Source organism: Fistularia commersonii, chromosome 1 (genome assembly GCF_037954325.1).
Source record: "Fistularia commersonii isolate RoL2024-O1a breed Wild chromosome 1, RoL_Fcom_v1.0, whole genome shotgun sequence".
Classification (NCBI taxonomy): domain Eukaryota; kingdom Metazoa; phylum Chordata; class Actinopteri; order Syngnathiformes; family Fistulariidae; genus Fistularia; species Fistularia commersonii.
This window is the reverse complement of record NC_141284.1, coordinates 15,194,068-15,212,876: the sequence shown is the minus strand read 5'-3', so window position 1 is coordinate 15,212,876 and position 18,809 is coordinate 15,194,068. Positions and strand designations below refer to the sequence as shown.

At 42.7% G+C, this 18,809-nt stretch overlaps 1 protein-coding gene across 3 annotated transcripts in view; it reads left to right on the top strand.

Annotated features, from left to right (window-relative positions):
- Positions 1-18,631, top strand: part of unc79 (unc-79 homolog, NALCN channel complex subunit) — a 42,593-nt gene extending 23,962 nt beyond the window's left edge. The window contains exons 24-51 of one of the 3 annotated variants that reach the window (XM_086150238.1): positions 1,433-1,614; positions 2,162-2,363; positions 2,497-2,679; positions 3,182-3,250; positions 3,697-3,986; positions 4,120-4,302; positions 4,457-4,619; positions 4,818-4,967; positions 5,085-6,359; positions 8,822-8,923; positions 9,398-9,514; positions 9,595-9,697; positions 10,841-10,981; positions 11,115-11,153; positions 11,281-11,393; positions 11,609-11,694; positions 12,077-12,250; positions 12,593-12,661; positions 12,751-12,861; positions 14,336-14,440; positions 15,406-15,483; positions 15,596-15,685; positions 15,767-15,942; positions 16,280-16,463; positions 16,553-16,756; positions 17,697-17,774; positions 17,864-17,905; positions 18,029-18,631. In XM_086150238.1, the coding sequence (XP_086006364.1) occupies positions 1,433-1,614; positions 2,162-2,363; positions 2,497-2,679; positions 3,182-3,250; positions 3,697-3,986; positions 4,120-4,302; positions 4,457-4,619; positions 4,818-4,967; positions 5,085-6,359; positions 8,822-8,923; positions 9,398-9,514; positions 9,595-9,697; positions 10,841-10,981; positions 11,115-11,153; positions 11,281-11,393; positions 11,609-11,694; positions 12,077-12,250; positions 12,593-12,661; positions 12,751-12,861; positions 14,336-14,440; positions 15,406-15,483; positions 15,596-15,685; positions 15,767-15,942; positions 16,280-16,463; positions 16,553-16,756; positions 17,697-17,774; positions 17,864-17,905; positions 18,029-18,217 (4,898 nt within the window). In that variant the 3' untranslated portion in view covers positions 18,218-18,631. Of the gene's footprint in view, positions 1-1,432; positions 1,615-2,161; positions 2,364-2,496; positions 2,680-3,181; positions 3,251-3,648; positions 3,987-4,119; positions 4,303-4,456; positions 4,620-4,817; positions 4,968-5,084; positions 6,360-8,821; positions 8,924-9,397; positions 9,515-9,594; positions 9,698-10,840; positions 10,982-11,114; positions 11,154-11,280; positions 11,394-11,608; positions 11,695-12,076; positions 12,251-12,592; positions 12,662-12,750; positions 12,862-14,335; positions 14,441-15,405; positions 15,484-15,595; positions 15,686-15,766; positions 15,943-16,279; positions 16,464-16,552; positions 16,757-17,696; positions 17,775-17,863; positions 17,906-18,028 lie in introns of all 3 variants that reach the window. The other 2 variants (XM_086150230.1, XM_086150249.1) reach the window with 2 other exon arrangements.
- The last annotated feature ends 178 nt before the right edge of the window (positions 18,632-18,809 follow it).

The following is an 18,809-nucleotide window of genomic DNA, read 5'->3' as shown; positions in this document are numbered from 1 at the left end:
CAAAATACCAACTTCAACTATATTATAACTGAAAAAACAGCATGAATTATAGTTTTAAAAATGTCAAAATAAGCGCTGTTTCGTTAATTTATTGTTATATATGGCTAATCAAAAGACGTAAGTTTTGCGATCTCATGGTTTTTAAGTCTATATTTGGATTTTGCTGCACTAATTTGTATGTGCTGCCCAATGGTTGATACACTTCATAAATACTGACAAATAAATACACCTGTGAAAGCTTTAGAATTTTCTTTGCATAACATTGGATGGCCACAATGCATTAGAATTACATGAAAACACCAAATCTAATTATATAATTTGTCCTAACACTTGCCTACATTTCCCCCCACGCGTTGCCATGGTTACAGTGTGGCCAGCAAAGAAGAGCTGTAGGGCCAATAAGGCTTTTCCAACCCCGTGATTGGCACAGATGAGCAATATGACCTTGACAGTGACAAAGGACAGATCCTTTGAGCTGATATATAGGCGGAGTGAAACCTGATAGCAATTCACTTGACCTTCAACTTAAACATCGTCATTTGAACATGTTCTTACGAAGTGAAATACCTTGACTTTTGTGCAGCAAAATGCAGCAAAGCACTGTGCTGCCTTGGATGCTGCGAAAAGGCTCGGATTAATGTAATTTGGTGTATTGAAGCAGATAATTGAAGAGCAGCAAGAGCAAATAGAATGTGGTGTCCCAAGATGTTGGGTCATTCTACACCCCTCGAGTGGGATTTTTCACAAATTAAGCAAATGCCTGGGACCTGATTAGAAAGACCAACACTACCGTTTCAAAAATATATTACCTCACTTGATGATGCAGAAGGGTTCAATTCCACACATCTGCCCACAATCAGCCATAAACATATGATTGTCTTTGCTCATATAGTCATTAATAACCACCATCTCTCTTCATTCTAGAAGCCTCTGGATTTGTTTGTTCCCTTAATAAACTCGGTTTTTTATGTCTCTTAACTCCCACACTGACATCCAGTGGTCATTACTGGTTGTTGCCTATTGTTTGAAAGTCACTGATGCGTCGTCAGTAATTTGAATTGACTTAATATATTTTAGTCATTTGTGGATTTTGGATCAATTTTTTAACAGGCCGCGTCACACGAGCAGTATTGAGCATATCTCGTTCAAGATCTTTGAAAGTGATGTTGGTTCTATATACCTTTTGTGAAAAACAAAAAACAGCTGCTACATGCAATATTTTATATTCTGGTCAAAGATTTGCGGTTGTTCTTTTTCTAGCAGAATCCATTGTAGTATTAAGATGGTATAGTCATTGTTATTAATGCATTTATAGAAACTCATAGGTAGTGAAACATGGGTATTTAGAGCAGAGAAATTGTTTCTTTTGTTGGATTTCCTGGTTGTGATTCCTGATTCTCCTCTCATTTTATATTCTCATAAAACCTCCCAGTGGAGAAAGTGGCGGTACTTTGCCGCTTCCTGGACATTGGTGCTGTGACCAAAAACCACTTGCTCAAATACTCTCTTGCACATGCCTTCTGCTGCTTCCTGGCGTCTGTGGAGGATGTTAATCCAGCCGTGGCCACCCGGGCCAGACTCCTGCTAGACACCATCAAGAGGCCAGCCCTACAGGTGACCGCCCCACACACACACTGCTCGGAATAAAACCAACTCTGGGAAGGAAGGAAAGAATATGGCAGAATATGGTTAGATTGGTAAAAGATAAAAGGAACATAGTGCGCAGGTTGCAGCTTGACAGTCTTTTCTAATACTTGCTGTTCCATTAAAGTTAAATTGTGGCTATATATAAAGAAATTGGAATGGAATTGACATTTTTCTTCAGGTCATAAACAGATTTGTAAAAAATTCCACAGTTGATTGTTTATGAATAGAGTTTCAGAGCAAACTTTTATTGGTCAAATATTGCCTTAACAAATCACTTGTAAAAAATCCAAAAACAAATGACTGGAAACGACACAATTGAACAAAATAAATGGATACGTACTGTGGGACGAAACCCTTTATACAAATATGATTTGTATGTCAAAGAGTACATTGAAAGAGTAATGTCTATACAACAAATGCAACACTGAATGAATGTATTTTCTGCTGTGATTATGTTGTGAGTGTGTGTGTGTGTGTGTGTGTGTGTGTGTGTGTGTGTGTGTGTGCTCTCTAGGGCTTGTGCCTCTGCCTGGATTTCCAGTTTGACACTGTTGTGAGGGACCGGCCAGTCATCTTAAGCAAACTTTTGCTATTGCACTTCCTGAAAAAAGATGTCCCTGCTCTCAGCTGGGAGTTTTTCGTCAATCGTTTTGAAACGCTGTCTCTGGAGGCCCAGCTGCACCTGGACTGCAACAAGGAGTTCCCCTTTCCGACTAGTAAATATGCCCGCTTCACCTTCAGTGTATTTTCTTTTTTCACATTGTGCATTCCTTAAATTACTACAAGGGTAAGAGAAACATTACCTTCAATTCATGCTGTGCATTCAATACATAACCATTCCTTTGACAGCCATCACAGCTGTGAGAACTAACGTCGCCAACCTCAGCGATGCAGCAATGTGGAAAATTAGACGTGCACGATTTGCCAGGAATCGCCAGAAAAGTGTGCGCTCCCTTCGTGACAGCGTGAAAGGAGGGCCGACAGAATCAAAAAGAGCATTTTCACTCCCTGAATCGCTCAGCAACCGACTTCGTAAGTAGGGCAACTAGCCCATCAGCTGGAATCTGACCCTGGAGCATGTTCATTCAGTCTGAGGTAGTATTTGTAAAATTGATACTAATCGTGATTTAAAGCAAATTAAAATAGAACCCACGTCAGGATAACCGGGCCGGATCTGATTGTGTAGTTTATTTTTAGCATATTTTTTGAGTAAAGGCTGGTTCTACATGGTTCTCTCCTCACGTAGTTGCCCCTCTTGTTCCCAAATGTCCCTTTGATACCAGATTGTTCGAATGAAAAACCTCTTGTTCATGTCATTCCTTTTCCTTTTGGATATTTGTGACACAGCAAATGTGCAAAATCACTTCATACCACTTTGAGTCCATATATACATATATATGTATATATTATTTTTTGTCAATATGTGTGTGGTTGTGAGCGCGCACACTTGTGAGTGGATGATTATGAGGATAATTAGTCCACTGGTACGTTCTGTACATTCTCCTAAAGTGTACTCTTCATATGTGGTTTTTAGCTCTAAGGCTTACGAGGCAAGAGCACTCTGCCCCAACTCTGGGAGATATGATAGAGAAAGTCCTGCCAGGTAAAGAACGACCCAAATCTAAAAACATTCAGTATTATTCTGTATACTCACGTCCCATTGGTCAGATACCGCTGTATGATTATTACCAGAGGGAAAATGTGACAAAGTGAAATTACACTTAAAAAGGCAACCTTTTGCTCAGTGGTGTCAGCCATTGCTTTTTCATGCTGACTCAGGCTAATATTATCTCAACAATTCTCTTGGTAACAGTTCGCTGAGTTTTTTTTTTCTTTTTTGTTTTTTGCTCGTTGACATATTCCATGAATTTGTTGCACTGATGTTTGTTTTTGTTGCATGGTGTTACATCCGTGTTCCTTGACAAGTGAACTGGACTGGATGAGTTGACCCCACCCCTGTGTGTTACTGCTCCTTCTCTCCCCATTTTCTCCCGTCTGCAGCACGTTTCCTCCCGCACTTTAACCCTGACGCTTCAGCCCCTCTTGTAGGCCAGACTCCATCTCCTGAGGATGATACCATTATCAGAGACCTGCTCCCGGAGGACGCAGGTATCGATCACCAGACTGTTCACCAGCTGATTATGGTGCTCATGAAATTTATGGCCAAAGACAAGAGCAGCGCTGAGGCTGACATCGGCAGCGCCAAAGCTTTTAACACTGTGAAACGTCATCTGTACGTGCTGCTGGGTTACGACCAACAGGAGGGATGCTTCATGATTGCGCCTCAGAAGATGCGCACCTCTACCTGCTTCAACGCCTTCATCGCTGGCATTGCACAAGTGACTGATATTTTCATCTTGATGTCTAATTTTTTGTCAGTTTGCGGTATTGCAGCTTTACTGCTATGTTTGATAGTATCTTATCACTGCAAAGCATGCAAGCCTAATGGATTCCAATTGACATTTCTCTCAGGTCATGGACTACAATATCGGTTTGGGAAAGCAGCTGCTCCCCCTCGTGGTTCAGGTACTGAAGTACTGCACATGTCCTCAGCTGAGACACTATTTCCAGCAACCGCCTCGATGCTCGCTCTGGGCCCTGAGGCCACACATCCGACAGATGTGGCTCAAAGCGTTACTTGTGATCCTATATAAGGTATATTTTGTCATAAGAATGTGTCAAAAAAAAATGTTCATGTCGAGTTGGTCACACTAAAGGAAAATGTTGGTTGGTGTGTTTTCTCAGTCTCTTATGATGTCCAAATGAATATCGCAATGATGCGATACTATAATAGAGCTCTTTATTGCAGTATCCTTATAGAGACATGGAAGGAAGTAAAGTTGTCCTCCATCTGATCCACATTACTATCAACACTTTGAACGCCCAGTATCACAGCTGCCGTCCTCACGCCACGGCAGGCCCTCTATACAGTGATAACTCCAACATGAGCCGCTACAGTGAGAAGGAAAAAGGTCAACAGATTTATATTGTTATTTCTATTGAAATAATGCGTTGGATAATAATTTCCAAAAAGTGACGGGGGAAACACGTTAATCGATGATATCGTTAGAGAATGAAACCTCTTAAGATGGCAGCAAAAAAAAAAGAGTAAACCACTGCCCTTTATTTTAACAGCGTAATTATCATTTCGCATATTTTTGTCTGTTTAGAAGAGGACAGTGTATTTGATGAGTCCGATGTCCACGACACACCGACGGGTGCTGCAAACAAGGAATCGCAGACCTTCTTTGCCCGACTGAAGAGGATTGGTGGTAGCAAATCTGTGAAATACCAGCCCGTGGAGCTGAATGCCAAGAAAAGTAAGAGGCTGCGTCTCACGGAGTCAATTGTTGTATGACATCACAACGAAAAACAAAATGTTGAGAGGGTTTGTTTCTTCGATTGAGATGAACCGTAGTTTTCCTTTCGTGTGCCAGGTGAAATTGAACTATCGGAGTACCGCGAAGCCAGTGCTCTGCAGGATAGCATTCTGCACTGTGTGCGTGAGGAGAGCACGAGGAAGAAGCGACTGCAAGCCATGAACAAGCAGAAGTCTCTGGACATATCCAACACGGACTCCATCCTCTTCAATTTGGATGAACATCGACGCAAGTCCTGCATTGACCGCTGCGACATGCACGCTCCCCCTGTAGTCCTATCCCCATCCTCCACCACACACCGTGGCAGGCATCATGGCAAAGGGTCTTCGGATGGCTCTTCGGTTCGAGTGGAGGGCAGCGATCCTGTGGACCGCAGAAGCTCTCGAGGCGGCCAGTCCGACATTTCCAAGCCTGTCATTCCAGAGGTGCGCCTCAGCTGCATGGAGACTTTTGACGACAAGTTGGATCAGGGCTCAATGGCAGGCTCAGCTCAGGAAAAGGAGGATCCGGATCTCATTGACCTTTCGTCTGACTGCACCTCCATTCCAGAAAAACATTCACTACTCTCCATGTCTGACAGCGACTCTTTCGTGTTTGAGCCATTACCCCCGTTGAGGATCGTGGAGAGTGATGAAGAATGCGACCTGAACACAATCGTCGGCTTCAAGTTTAACGGGAGTCCAAAAGTTTTGGCTTCCCCTGCGAGCAGTAGCACTTTGCGGCTTTCCCCCATGGTCCAGGTGAGCGTGGAGGACTGCTCGAATGATAAAAAGAACTCAGAACCCCTGAGGGGAGAGGGAACCTCAGAGCGACAAGTTGTGGAAAAGAGGTTGAATCGTGTGACTCCCTGCACTTCTCTGGATCTCCCCGACCAACAAGAAAACGTGTGCCACGAAAGCCCAATAATGACTCTGAAGCAGAAGAGAGACCTGCTGAGGAAGACGCCCCACGTCCCCGACACTTCACTAGATGACACTTTTGTGACCCCTGAGGACCTGAAGTTCGGTACGAGTCCATCTGGTAGGACGATCTTTTTGGACATCCCGGAAGACAGGGCAGAACCTCTGTCCTCACCGGAAAACACCAAGAGCAACAGCAACTATGAAGAAGAGGACGGTGATGATGAAGAGGATGACGATATGTGTGATGAAGGGGACAGTGATCCTAAACCTGATGATGTGGATGATAATGACGAAGCGGAGTTTAAGATCCAGATTGTCCCACGACAACGCAAGCAGAGGAAGATCGCTGTCAGTGCCATCCAGAGGGAATACCTCGACATCTCATTCAACACGTTCGACAAACTCAGTGGGGATCAGATCGGAGAAACAGGTAAGGGAGAAAAAAAACACTTCTAGTTTCAATTCAGTTCTGCTCTGCTAGTGTTCTTCTTATACAAGCTAATTTTCAAAAATGAGTTCCTAACAAGAAAGACTTCAGGCTTCAGCGATTTCTAATATCGCTGAATTTTGCAACCCTTTGGGTAACATATGGATAAAGTCTTGCTTATTTTTATGTTCTTTCTTTTATTTTTACTATTACTCAAGGTTTTTTTCTGCCTAACGTTTCGGTATTTCTCACCATATTATTGCAACACTTCAATGAAGACGTCTGAAGTCAGCCTTTTACTCCAAATGTTGTCCCTTTATTCCCAACACTTTCTTTTGATATAACCCCGTGCTCCATCTCACTACCCTCTCCACCAATCACTGGACCACATCCTGTTTCACAAACCTGCAGTCTGGTGATCAGTGGAGGGCTGTAAAGTGGCACTCCAACAGCCTATAGCTTCTATGATAGGGACCACCCCCCCCCCCCCCCCACCACCACCACCACCACAAAGTTCCTCACCCTCGAGAGACTGACAGAACTGCACAACAGCCCTCCCTTACATGTCAGTAATCACTACGTAAGGCGTACAATGCATAAAAAACACGGACGACAACTTGACATTCTGAAGTAAAACTAGGAGGGTCCAGGTGGACTACCAGCCACTCCAATGAGACCAGGGCGCATTCTTGCCCTCTTAGGAACATGACGTCTCATTCCTAAATGTGGACCCCCCAAACACGCTTGCTGGGGCACTCTTTGACCAAATGGCCACGATGGCCCCAGCAAACCCCGGGCTCTGTTGTGTGTCCTGCTTTCAGTTGTTGTACCACAGCCATCAACAGCTCAGTTACTTCATTAACCCAGGCTGGCCTCTCTCCCTCCGTGTGGCTCGCCGCTGCAACCCTGACGGCAGGAGGGTTCTCCTCTTGACCGCTCGTATTAACCCCGCCCCCGCACGATCTCCTTCGCTACAGCCACCTCCAAGGCTGGTTGAAGAGCTCTGATCAAGTCAGGCTCTATTTCGCTAGCCAAACCCCGCAGCGGTTCACCAGACTTCCTGCCCCGATCGCTTAGCTTGTTACGCAGGAGCCATGGTTGCAAACACTCTCCGACCTGTTCAAACTGGGCTCAGAAAGCTTCCCAATCTGACCTGCTGGAGAACCGGGGGCCTCCACAGCCCGGACAATGGCCGAACGCGGCAAGCCATCACCTCCTCAGTCAGTCAACACCTGTTGGTCGGATACCCGACCATGACGTCAGGCCGGCCTTGTCAGCCGATTTCACAGTGGCTTCTCTCACCTGGTTTCTGGCTGCGTATGTAAACCTGATCGTCCATTTCCTTCAACCAGCCGAAAGCGCCTCCCCGTCGGACCTCTCCTCCATCTTCACTGTCGGTCCTGGACCGCCGTCCGTGTTACACGCAGGAAAACAGGCTAACTTGAGAAAAAATTGCGACAAAATCAGCCAGGGCGCCGCCACTTGTTCGAAGTCACTTCTGACACCAGTGTAACACTTCAATGACACCTTTACAACAAGGCTTTCACTCTAAATGTCGTCACTTTATTCCCAACAACTTCAACAACTAGACTCCGTGCTCCAGTTCCCTACTTCTGCGTTTTCCAATCTTCCCGCTCCAACCTTTGTCAACCTGCTTCCCCCGTGCACTCTGTCCACCAATCACTGGACTGCAGGTCTGTCAAATGGGATGCAGTCCGGCGATCAGCGAAGGGCCGGAGAAGAACAGATCAACAGCCTATAGCTTCTTTTCCGGGATCGCTACGCTATTGTTAATTTTGATTTTGCAAACAATCGTGTGCTTGAGAGAATGTATGGTTTTGTGTTTCCATAAATGGCCTTGTAATCAACTGCTGACTGGTCCAGTTTGGACCCTGGCTCTCACCTAAGAGCCTCTCACATTCACCTAACAGATTGTGAATATATGAATGACTGCGAATACAAATATGTAAATAAAAGTAAAGTAAGTAAGTTTGAGCACCCATGTCATAGCAAGACAAACAGGAATTATAAAGTCAGCTCACATTATATATAAAAAGGTGCAAATCACAAAATGTAAGTATCTTTCTTGAAAGATTTTTGAATGCAGATGCAGTCTGTGCCCCTTAAATCTGCTTAATAACCATATAGCTTCTCATGTTAGGTGAATTTCAAAGAATCTTTCTTTTCTTTTAAGCCCTTCTAAACAAATAAGAACCAATGTAAGACGTTTTGAGCACACATTTAAAGCACTAAACGTTGTACTTAATGTAAAAAAAAAAAAACCCTTAACATTAATCAAAGTAAAAAATTGTAAAGCAAATTGTCTTCAGTTTAGAACTGATTAAACTATAAAAGTGGAATTTTTTATGCTGGTTGACCTTCATGCATCCTTGCTTAATTGATGATCCTTACTGAATGTTTAGGGGCATTAGTGGCGCACTTTACTCCGTCATATTGCCTTCCAGATCACAAAGTTCTGTCTGCCTTGGAAAAGCCACGAGAATCTTCCTCAGCCCCAACGCTTGAAGCTGCAATGCCCGAAACGAGCCACCGCTCTTCAGTTTCAAGTAGGATCCAAATACTTTACTTCTCGATCTCCTTATTAAATTCCAAAAAGTGCAGGGCCATTAAACATGAGGAGGGTCTTTGTAGAGATCTTTGGAGAGAATAGGGAAGCCATTACTTTGCTAACTGGCATTGGTAGACTTAGGACTCAGGACCAGTAGTTTGAAATAAACTAGTGTAAGCTGTATCGAATTTCTCAGAGCGTGAATAACAAAATGCCCCCAATTGTTTTATCTTCCATTGTCCAATAGTTAGAACTTTAAAAAAGGGTTATAATAGTGGAATTTGTTGAAAAAGGCTTACATTAGTATCAAATTCATACCAATAAAATGTACTTAACATTGACCATCATTGACCATCTCTTTTAATATGAATATCGTATTTCAACATAACACCATGCACATGTTGTTGGTACAAGTGTAATTGTTGTCGCCAGACTTTAAGCCCAGGTGTGTTATTCTGCTTGTTACCTTCAGCTCAGTACCGTCAGGTGAAGCGAGGCTCTCTTGGAGCTCTGACAATGAGCCAGCTCATGAAGAGACAGTTGGAACATCAGTCCAGTGCGCCACACAATATTAGTACATGGGAGACAGGTCAGTCATCAGTGCATCATCCCATCACCCAAAACTTGCAGTTCTTTTTTTTCCAATTCCAGTGCTTTTTCCCCCTGTAGGTCCTACAAAGACCAGTCTGCTGTCTGCACCAAGCACAGTGAGCATGTTTGTCCCGGCGCCCGAGGAGTTCATTGATGAGCAGCCCACCACAATGTCTGACAGGTGACTGCATCATCTCTGTGGTCTGTTTTGCTCTCCTGGGATTCGGAAATATTTTGCAGTGCCACCCTTTTCTGAGCTGCCATATCACTCTAGATACACACTTGTCACAAATCCAATCTCCAGGGAATTACTTCTTCATCGTCCCGCTGTCACTCACTGAGTATAAAGAGAGTGGGCCTGTGCGATTCAATGGTTTGTGGATAAAATCAGCTGAAACGGGTCCATCCACATTGGACCAACTTTATACACGGCATACAGACAAAAATGATGCTTTGAGAGATTTAGAAAGTATTTATTTTAAGCAGCTTGTTCAGCAGTGTGTGCTTCAACGCCATTGTTTATGCTCTCAGCACTGTTAAACCGCATCAAATCATATTTTGTTTCACTTGGCAGAGGACAGCGGTGGATTGTGGCTGCCGAGTGTTGAAAACATTGAGACTGAGTTTGGGTGACAAAGTTTGGGTGCTGAAAAGTAATTGAATGACTCCATGTTCAGTCTCTGCGACACTTAACTTATTATCCTAACTTTGTAGCGAGCCATATTAGCCAGCTTGCTGACCACTTAAATACTTTCACCTGTCAGCTGCATGAAGCTAATGTTTTGGCAGTGCGACCTAATGCAATATCTGAGATGCACATAGAAAGTGTTAGCTTAACAGCTCATACTTTCACTGTGTCAGCAATCTGTAGTGTTTTTATGTGTCTAAAATATGTATAGGCTCTGACATCCCCGAACTTCCGTCAGATGTATGTCTTTGGAATGGCAACTCCATAGAAACAACGTTGCTTAGACGATGACAGAAATCCAAATTTGGGCGCCAACAGATGATGAGGCCAAATGTGGCCACTGTTTCACTTCAAGGCAATAGTCTGAGCTGAGTTTTAGAGAAAAAAAAGACAAAGATAAAGACTCGAACCGGGAAAGCAGCCATGGCTGCATAACCCATGCGTGATGCCATTTTATTTTACTTTTTGAGCATACGAGTCACTTCAGGGCAGAGAGCGGCTTACAACAAATCCGATACTGGACTCATTTTAAAAAATAATGTGAAAAGCAAAGCACAAAAAAAGTCAGAGCTGATGAATAAATTACAACAGAGCACCAAGGTTTGTAGTGTGAGTCTAGCCCGTGTGATGTTCCAGGTGTCGAGACTGTGCAGCCGTGCTGGAGGAATATGATGAAGAGACTCTGGGGCTTGCAGTGGTGGTCCTTTCTATGTTCATCCACCTCAGCCCCGATTTGGCTGCTCCAATGCTTCTTGACATCATGCAGTCTGTGGGCAGGTACAGCCGATCCAGCTTTACGCAATCTACATCCACACAGCACTCCACTGTTAAATGAAGTTTCATAACTAACACTTAGAACTCATGTATAATTCATGTCTGAATCCTAATCCGCTGCTTTGACTTCTTTCAGGTTGGCATCGAGTGCCAATTTCTCTGGACAAGCTGAGAGGTACGAGACATTAAAGCCTTGACGGCAGTGCTCTCAGATATTCGCTGTGTTTATAGATGAGTTTAATAATAGATGTAAAGTATGACTGCCTGTCCAACACAGCCATTCTCCATGTGATGCTTTGCAGTATGTTGGTCCCAGGGAACGTAGCAGGTGTAGCCAAGCAGTTCCTCCGTTGTATGTTCCACCAGCTGGCCCCTAATGGCATTCTGCCTCAGCTCTTTCAAAGTAACATCAAAGGTGGACTCATGCTGCTCTCTATTAGTGACTTAGAGCATGCCTTTTCTGTATCCCTTATTTCACTATTTTCACAAATTTTTCCTGTCCGTACCCCCCCCCCCCCTCCCCCACTCCCGTGTGTTTGTGTCCATATTCGACAATTGCACGGTGGCCTCAGCGAATTAAAGACACCGATCCATCTATGTTCTTTCTGTCCTTCCTTCGTTTTTCTGCAGATGGGAGTTTTTTGAGGACGCTTGCATCATCACTAATAGATTTCAATGAATTAAGTTCTGTCGCTGCACTCAACATGCTGCTCGAGGTGGGATTTTCCTCTATGTATCTACATGGAGACTTTGAACCAGCAGGAGGAGCTCTTGTTCAAGCGAAACTTTTCGGTTCCAGCATAAGTCCATCTATAGCAAGACTCGCGGGCATTCAAGAAAACCTGGCTCACTGCTCGCCACTTTACCCATCTATTGATATTGATACGCTGCATAAATGACACAGACACGAGTCCAGTCAAGCATGAGTTGATCCAAGCAATCATCTGTGCCTCAGTGTCCCAAATCTGCCGCCCTCATCATGAGCATTGGCACTGATCAGGAGTAGATGATCGGTTACATGGAAATCTCTTCGCTTATAGAATTTCATTATATAACTCTGCTATGTTTTATGCCTGTGTGCACCCCACCCCACCCCAGGGCTTGAACAACAAGAAGAGCTTGCCAGCAGGGGGTACTATGCTGCACTGCCTTGACAACATCGCCAATTTCATGGAAGCTCTACCTATGGACTCTCCCAGCAACTTGTGGACGACCATCTGCAACCAATTCCAGACCTTCCTCACAAAACTGCCCTCTGTGCTTCCTCTGAAGGTAATATTGACTGCAGCTCACTTAATCATGCTCTGATATGGTTTAATGTGATTATAGTGTAAGGAAAAAGCATCTATGCGTGCCCTTGTCAGGTTCAATAGGACCAAGTGGTAAGATTGTAATTGATTTGACTCTGCTGCTTTTGACCTTGGAGGTCAGATTACTATACTCTAATCAATTTATCATAGTAGGGAATTTAAAACACAAAAGCTCGATGCTGGGGTGAATATCACGGAATAATTCACTGCTTGACACGTACAGTATACTATTTTCGCATATTTGGGATTGCTGAAAATCGTGGCAACGGTTAAGATGTCGTGATTTTTTTTTGTTTTGTTTTAGTGCCCCATGGATTCCAGTTTGAGGATAATAATTTGCCTATTGAAAATCCCAACTACAAATGCAACGAGGGTAAGCTCATTGAAGAATAAATCATACCAAAATGTGTTCATCCTGGTTTTTTAAAATCTAACCTTTTCTCTTCCTCCCGTGATCTGCAGAGCCTCCTGGAGCCGTTTTCCAAGCTACTCAGCTTCGTCATCCAATATGGCATTTTCAGTCTCTCGTACTTAGTAGAACTATGTGGACTGTGTTACAAAGCCTTCAACAAGGTACGCCAGAATATGTTTGCTCTTGATCTTATCATTTAAAAAAAACAAAACACAAAAAAAAAAAAAAAATGACACACATTTTCATCTGTAAAAGTTTTTTTTTTTTTCTTGGATATGAGTGAGCAAAACTTACAAAAATGATTTCCTCGTGCTTTTTTTTAAATACAGTCGTCGACAGTCTCTTTTCTCACTGTGATCCTGCCATCCTTTAAATCTCATATCTGAGTTGCACGATATGCATCCCACGGGCGAACAAAATGCTGTTTTTTTTTTCCATTATAGTACATCCAGAATTTGCTGGCAGCCATTATATATGCTCACTTGAAAGAGTTAAACCTTTTAAACAAATTAGCAGTGATGCAAATGTTGAGATCCTGTTTGCAGGCCTCTCGGTCATCACTCTTTTGGTGCTGAACCTACTTCCCCGATTCTCCAGTCAGCTAGAAATGTGGCCATGTCTCAGATGATTAAGTAGGCAATCAGGCAGTATTGATTAACATGATTAGTTGGTGTGCTAGGGCCAAGGATCTATGGTGTGTTTCTGAGTGGCTGTCTCAGACTGAGATGGAGCCGGGGTTGTCTGCACTGTTTGGCCAGATGGATCCTCAATCCTCCACCACTGTCAACGCTGCATGCTTTATGTCTCCTGCAGTATTGATTTTCTACACCCTCTTCAATTCCTTGCCATATAGTATCCGCTTTTAAAATCCCCGAGTCACTATGACCAATTGCTTTTGGGACCTGTCCTCTGCAGTTGTTTTATGGTAAAGTGGGCCTTTTGGGAAGCACAGGAAGGATTCTCAGCTGTCTCGCTTATCTTCGGAGGTCAGGTTTTAAGGACATAGTCGGGCTTTTTGGGTTTGCTAAAGTTTGTCACTCTGCGCCTCAAAATGCAGCCGGGCCCTTCAGGTTAAGAAACAGCCCATGAATTTCTATTCAACACCAGGACATGCCCCAGCACGCTTCTTTTTTTTTCCAAGCTCCGCATGAAGGTGCATTAACAAGCCACACGGTGAGAATTGTCACAAGTGGCTCGTCATTCCCAAATAGCGGAGGAGTTTGTGCCTGGGCCTAACATGAGTGAAAATGACCGCATAGAGAAAAGAGAGGCAAAGTGGAAGGCAGAAGATGACAGTATGGTTTGTAAACAGGCAGCTGGGCTTTGTGTGAAAGGGATGAACAAAGAGAGCAGCCTGTCCTCAGGGAGGGAGAAGGCAGCCTGACAGCCTCATCTGAGCTGCCTGGGACTCTGGGAGGAGAGATCTGGACTGGCCTAAATCTACTCCTTAGCTCCACTATTGTCTGTCTTTTCTCTTGCTCCCCCCCTCCCCTCTCGCCGCCTGTCCTTCTCCCTCTATTCAGACAACAGAGTTTATACTCTCCTCGCAGCATGAGTAAGGGAGAGTGATAATAGAAAAAGGCAGTCTTGCTGCATCAGTAAATTTACTCCACTCTTCTATCTCCACACATCCAGGAGAGAGATAAGTTCTACATGTCCCGCATTGTGGTGCTGGAGCTTCTTCAGGCTCTCAAGTTCAAATCTCCTCTGCCTGACACAAACTTGTTACTGCTGGTCCAGGTATAAACAGTATCTTACATCATTTCTCTCCATAATTACCAAATACTTATTCACAGTGAAATCACTGGCCTTTGTAGATATAGAAATGTTGAACACATGGCTCTAAAAAAAAATGCAATCCAATGTAAATTAGTGCAACATAATTGTGTCAGTGACAAAAAAGCACAATATTACACGATAATAATGTATGTTGAGTACTTTTTCTAAATTTGAAGAACTATCCTCTATTGTAAGTCGCTTTGGATAAAAGCGTCTGCCAAATGCAATGTAATGTAATGTAATGTAATGTAATGTAATATAGACTGAGTTTGGTTCAAGCCAAAGTCCTGAATTGAAAGTGTCAAGTAAGAAACAGAAGTAATATCAGTAGTTAGTTCTTCAAATTTAGAAAAAGTACTCAATATACATTATTATCGTGTAATATTGTGCTTTTTTGTCACTGACAAATTATGTTGCACTCATTTACATTGGATTGCATTTTTTTTAGAGCCATGTGTTTAACATTTCGGGGAGTAGTGCTTAATATACTTATATATATATATATATATATTTTCTATACTGACATAAAAAAAAAACTCAGAACATTGCTTATGCATTTTTTAAAGAAAAGCAATGAGAATTTCAACAAGACTGTAGTGTTTTTTATTTTCCTGCGTCAAATCTACGTCTTTAGAATAAATGCAGACGTCAAATAAACGTAGTAGAACATTTCTTTGTGAAATGTATTCCTGCGATGGCATAAATTCGAGGATTCAAAGGGTTCAGAGAGCTTTATTGTCAACGTGCAGTGTCCCGTACTATGAAATTTACGATGACAATTATTGTCAAATGTGAAATATGCAGATGAAGTAAAAGTTGATCAAAAGTTCATCCAAGTACGCAGTAACACTGTGCATAATTTTCACTGTATTTTAAATGTTTTATCTTGAACATAGGACTAAAACATGTGCCTTGGTTTATCTTAGTTCGTTTGTGCAGATATCGGTACAAGGCTTGCGGAATCCACCATCATCCAAAAGCACATGATCTCAACTCTGCCGGGGGTAAGATTTTAGTTGTAGCGAGTCATGATCATGTTATAGCATCTTAGAACAGCGAGGGGTAAAGAGAGATGGCGCTGTGATTCTCCCTGAAGCTGTTCCATGTTGTCAACAGTGCACAACAGCAGCAATGGAATGCATGAGACAATACATAAGTGAACTCCTGGACTTTATCGCTGATATGCACACGCTTACCAAACTCAAAGTAAGTCCGATTCCGGACAGCCTTCGATAATATACCGTTATGTGCACAGTTTGGTTTTATCGCTGTAACTCTGCTACTCAGAGCCATATGAAGGCTTGCTGTCAGCCACTGCACGAGGACACTTTCGGGGGGAACCTTAAAGTGGGTTTGGCACAAGTCGCCGCCATGGAGATCAGCAAAGGCAATCACCGTGATAACAAAGCTGTGCTCCGTTATCTTCCCTGGCTTTATCATCCTCCCTCAACCATGCAACAAGGGTAAGACAAAGGCATTCGATGCTCATACTTGTGTTTTTAAATGTTAGTCCAACTAAAAGAAATATATTTATCATAAGAAATATGGTTTTTCTAAACTTCTCTGACATTGCTCTCAGCAGTTTTCACTGAATCGACTTTACACCAGTGGGAAAAAAGCCGCTTACAAAAACTGTTGATAGATATCTGAGTGTTAGTGTTTCAGAATTGGACAATTTCACTGGAATCTTTGAAGTATTTCAAACAATACCTTTTTTTCAAAGACTGTTAAGAATTTTGAAAATGTAATGTGACATTAGATAAATATTATGAACTATTCTCCATTTTTTTTTTTTCGTAGGCCAAAGGAATTCATAGAATGTGTTTCCCACATCCGTCAGCTTTCTTGGCTGCTTCTGGGCTCCCTGACGCACTGTGCCCTGCATCAGGGCTCCACCTCTTGCATGCCCATCCCTCTCGATGCAGGCTCTCACATCGCGGATCACCTCATTGTTATCCTTATTGGCTTCCCAGAACAATCAAAGGTCTGGCTTAAAAATCATTTCAGATGATTCCGTCTGAGTTTCAATCTCACTAGCCTTTTTCTATTTTCATGTCAAATCCATGTCCCCAGACATCGGTGCTGCACATGTGTTCTCTGTTCCACGCCTTCATGTTTGCCCAGCTGTGGACGATCTACTGCGAGCAAGCAGCTGCTGCCCCGACCCTGCAAAACCAGAATCAGACAGAGTTCTCTTCCAGCGCCATACTAACCGGCCTGGAGTTCTGGAGCCGTGTTACCCCCAGCATCCTGCAGCTTATGGCTCACAATAAGGTGGTGAGTGGTCCATCTTCTCACAACATCAATATGAATATATATATATATATGTATATATATATATATGCTACTCAAGGTAGGAACGACTGGACATGTGATTCATACACCATTAAATTTATATATAGAGGAGGTTCTGTTGTACTACTTTATCACATGGTTAGCAGTTAGTTGCAGAACAATGTTGAAATTTCTATGCACAAATTACCGCAGTTCAAAAAAATGCAAATAATCATCATTAACTCGTGCTGAAGTCACTATGACTTCATACCTGCGACTTAATCAATCCAAAAAAAGTTTTAAATTGTCAATCATTTTTACACCAATTGATCAGTGACCTTATAAGGTTCCCTCAGTCTTCTGTAAACATTTATTTCATACAGAACACATTTGGTTTCACATCAATTAAACAATCAAACAGCTGCGAAATATCATTCCTCCAATTCTGATCACGGGAAATGCGCCATGATCCAATGAACTCAAAGTGACGGGTTAATTTGATGATGGTTAAGCTGCAGAAGGCTTAGAATGTAGGGAAAACCAAATTGCACAATAAATCAAAATATTGCCACTAGTTTAAATTTTTTACACTAGTAAAGTGGAAACAGCTATGACTGTATTGGTCAGTTTTTGTTTCACAACCGGAATTGGATGAAACAAATGTGATTGAGAGAACTGAAATCTTACTCCTCATCGAGCAACAGATGCTGAGGACACAATTTGTCATTGAAAGGGTTAAACAGTATTTAAAATAAGTGCAATAATATCAGCTTCACGTAACTAGAATTATAGTATCCATCAAGGGGCCCAATAGTAATAGGTAGTTATTTGTTACCCATGGCACGCTATGCGTGTAGCCCAACAGTATCATACATATTCGATTTGAGGAATCCCTGCTAGTGTGACTAATGAGGAATTTCAATTTGTATTTCTTTTTGCTCAGATGGTAGAGATGGTGTGTCTTCATGTCATTAGTCTGATGGAAGCCCTGCAGGAATGCAACTCAACCATCTTTGTCAAGGTGTGCTGAAACTACAGATTGTTTTTTTGAATCATTTAATTGTTTACGTAAAATTAAAATCTATTTATCATCACCTGTCCTTTCTTTAGCTAATTCCTATGTGGCTTCCCATGATTCAGTCAAACCTGAAGGTAAGTGTTCTACGTATCTCTCTGCTATTATTCATACTTATATAACATGTTGGAAGTAGATATTTTACTCCATTACTGTAAAGAATAGCTTTCCCCTCTTTCCTTCTTGGCGTGCTTCCACAGCACCTGTCCGCGGGACTGCAACTGCGTCTACAGGCCATCCAAAACCGGGTGAACCACCAGTGTCTGCAGGGCCAGACACCCGGAGCCCCGCCATTCGCTCTGCGCAAATGGCTGCAGTGCACCCAATTCAAGATGGCTCAGGTGGAGATCCAGTCGTCTGAGGCTGCCTCACAGTTCTACCCAATGTGACCCGTTCGGCGATCACCTCGGGGTCTTTTCAGTCTTTTGACGTGCATGCACCTACTCTGGCTGACCAAAACTGGACTTTTACGGATTGCGGACTGATGCCGTTCAGTGATTCACGTTGACGGAATCATTCTCAGCTACTTTACTATGTTTTACCGATATGATATGTACAGTAAGTCTATACTATTTTAAAACCAGTACTAGCACTGTTAAAGGTTTGTAAAGCTGGTGTAGATTAAGTGTTGAACCAAACAGCAAGAGTCAATAATTGCCTGATCATTTCTATGCAGTAGATCCATGTCAGTCAGGGTCTGAAAGCATATGCTTGCAGTATCTTCGTCATGCTCACTCTGTGCCATTCTACCACTTTTTAAGTTGCTTGGTTGCAAGCTGGACAATAAAAGGTCATGTTTTTAAGACCCTTTATCTTTTCATGTGAATTCTGGACCACAAAATTCAAATGTGGCATTTTTCTGCCCTTTGATTTCTGAAATGATATGGAAATTTTGCCAGTTTGCCATAATGAAGGTGGCAGAGTGATTAAATCAGCGCTGTTGTTTTTTTCTCTACTGGACTGAACCCGCAGATATCTCCA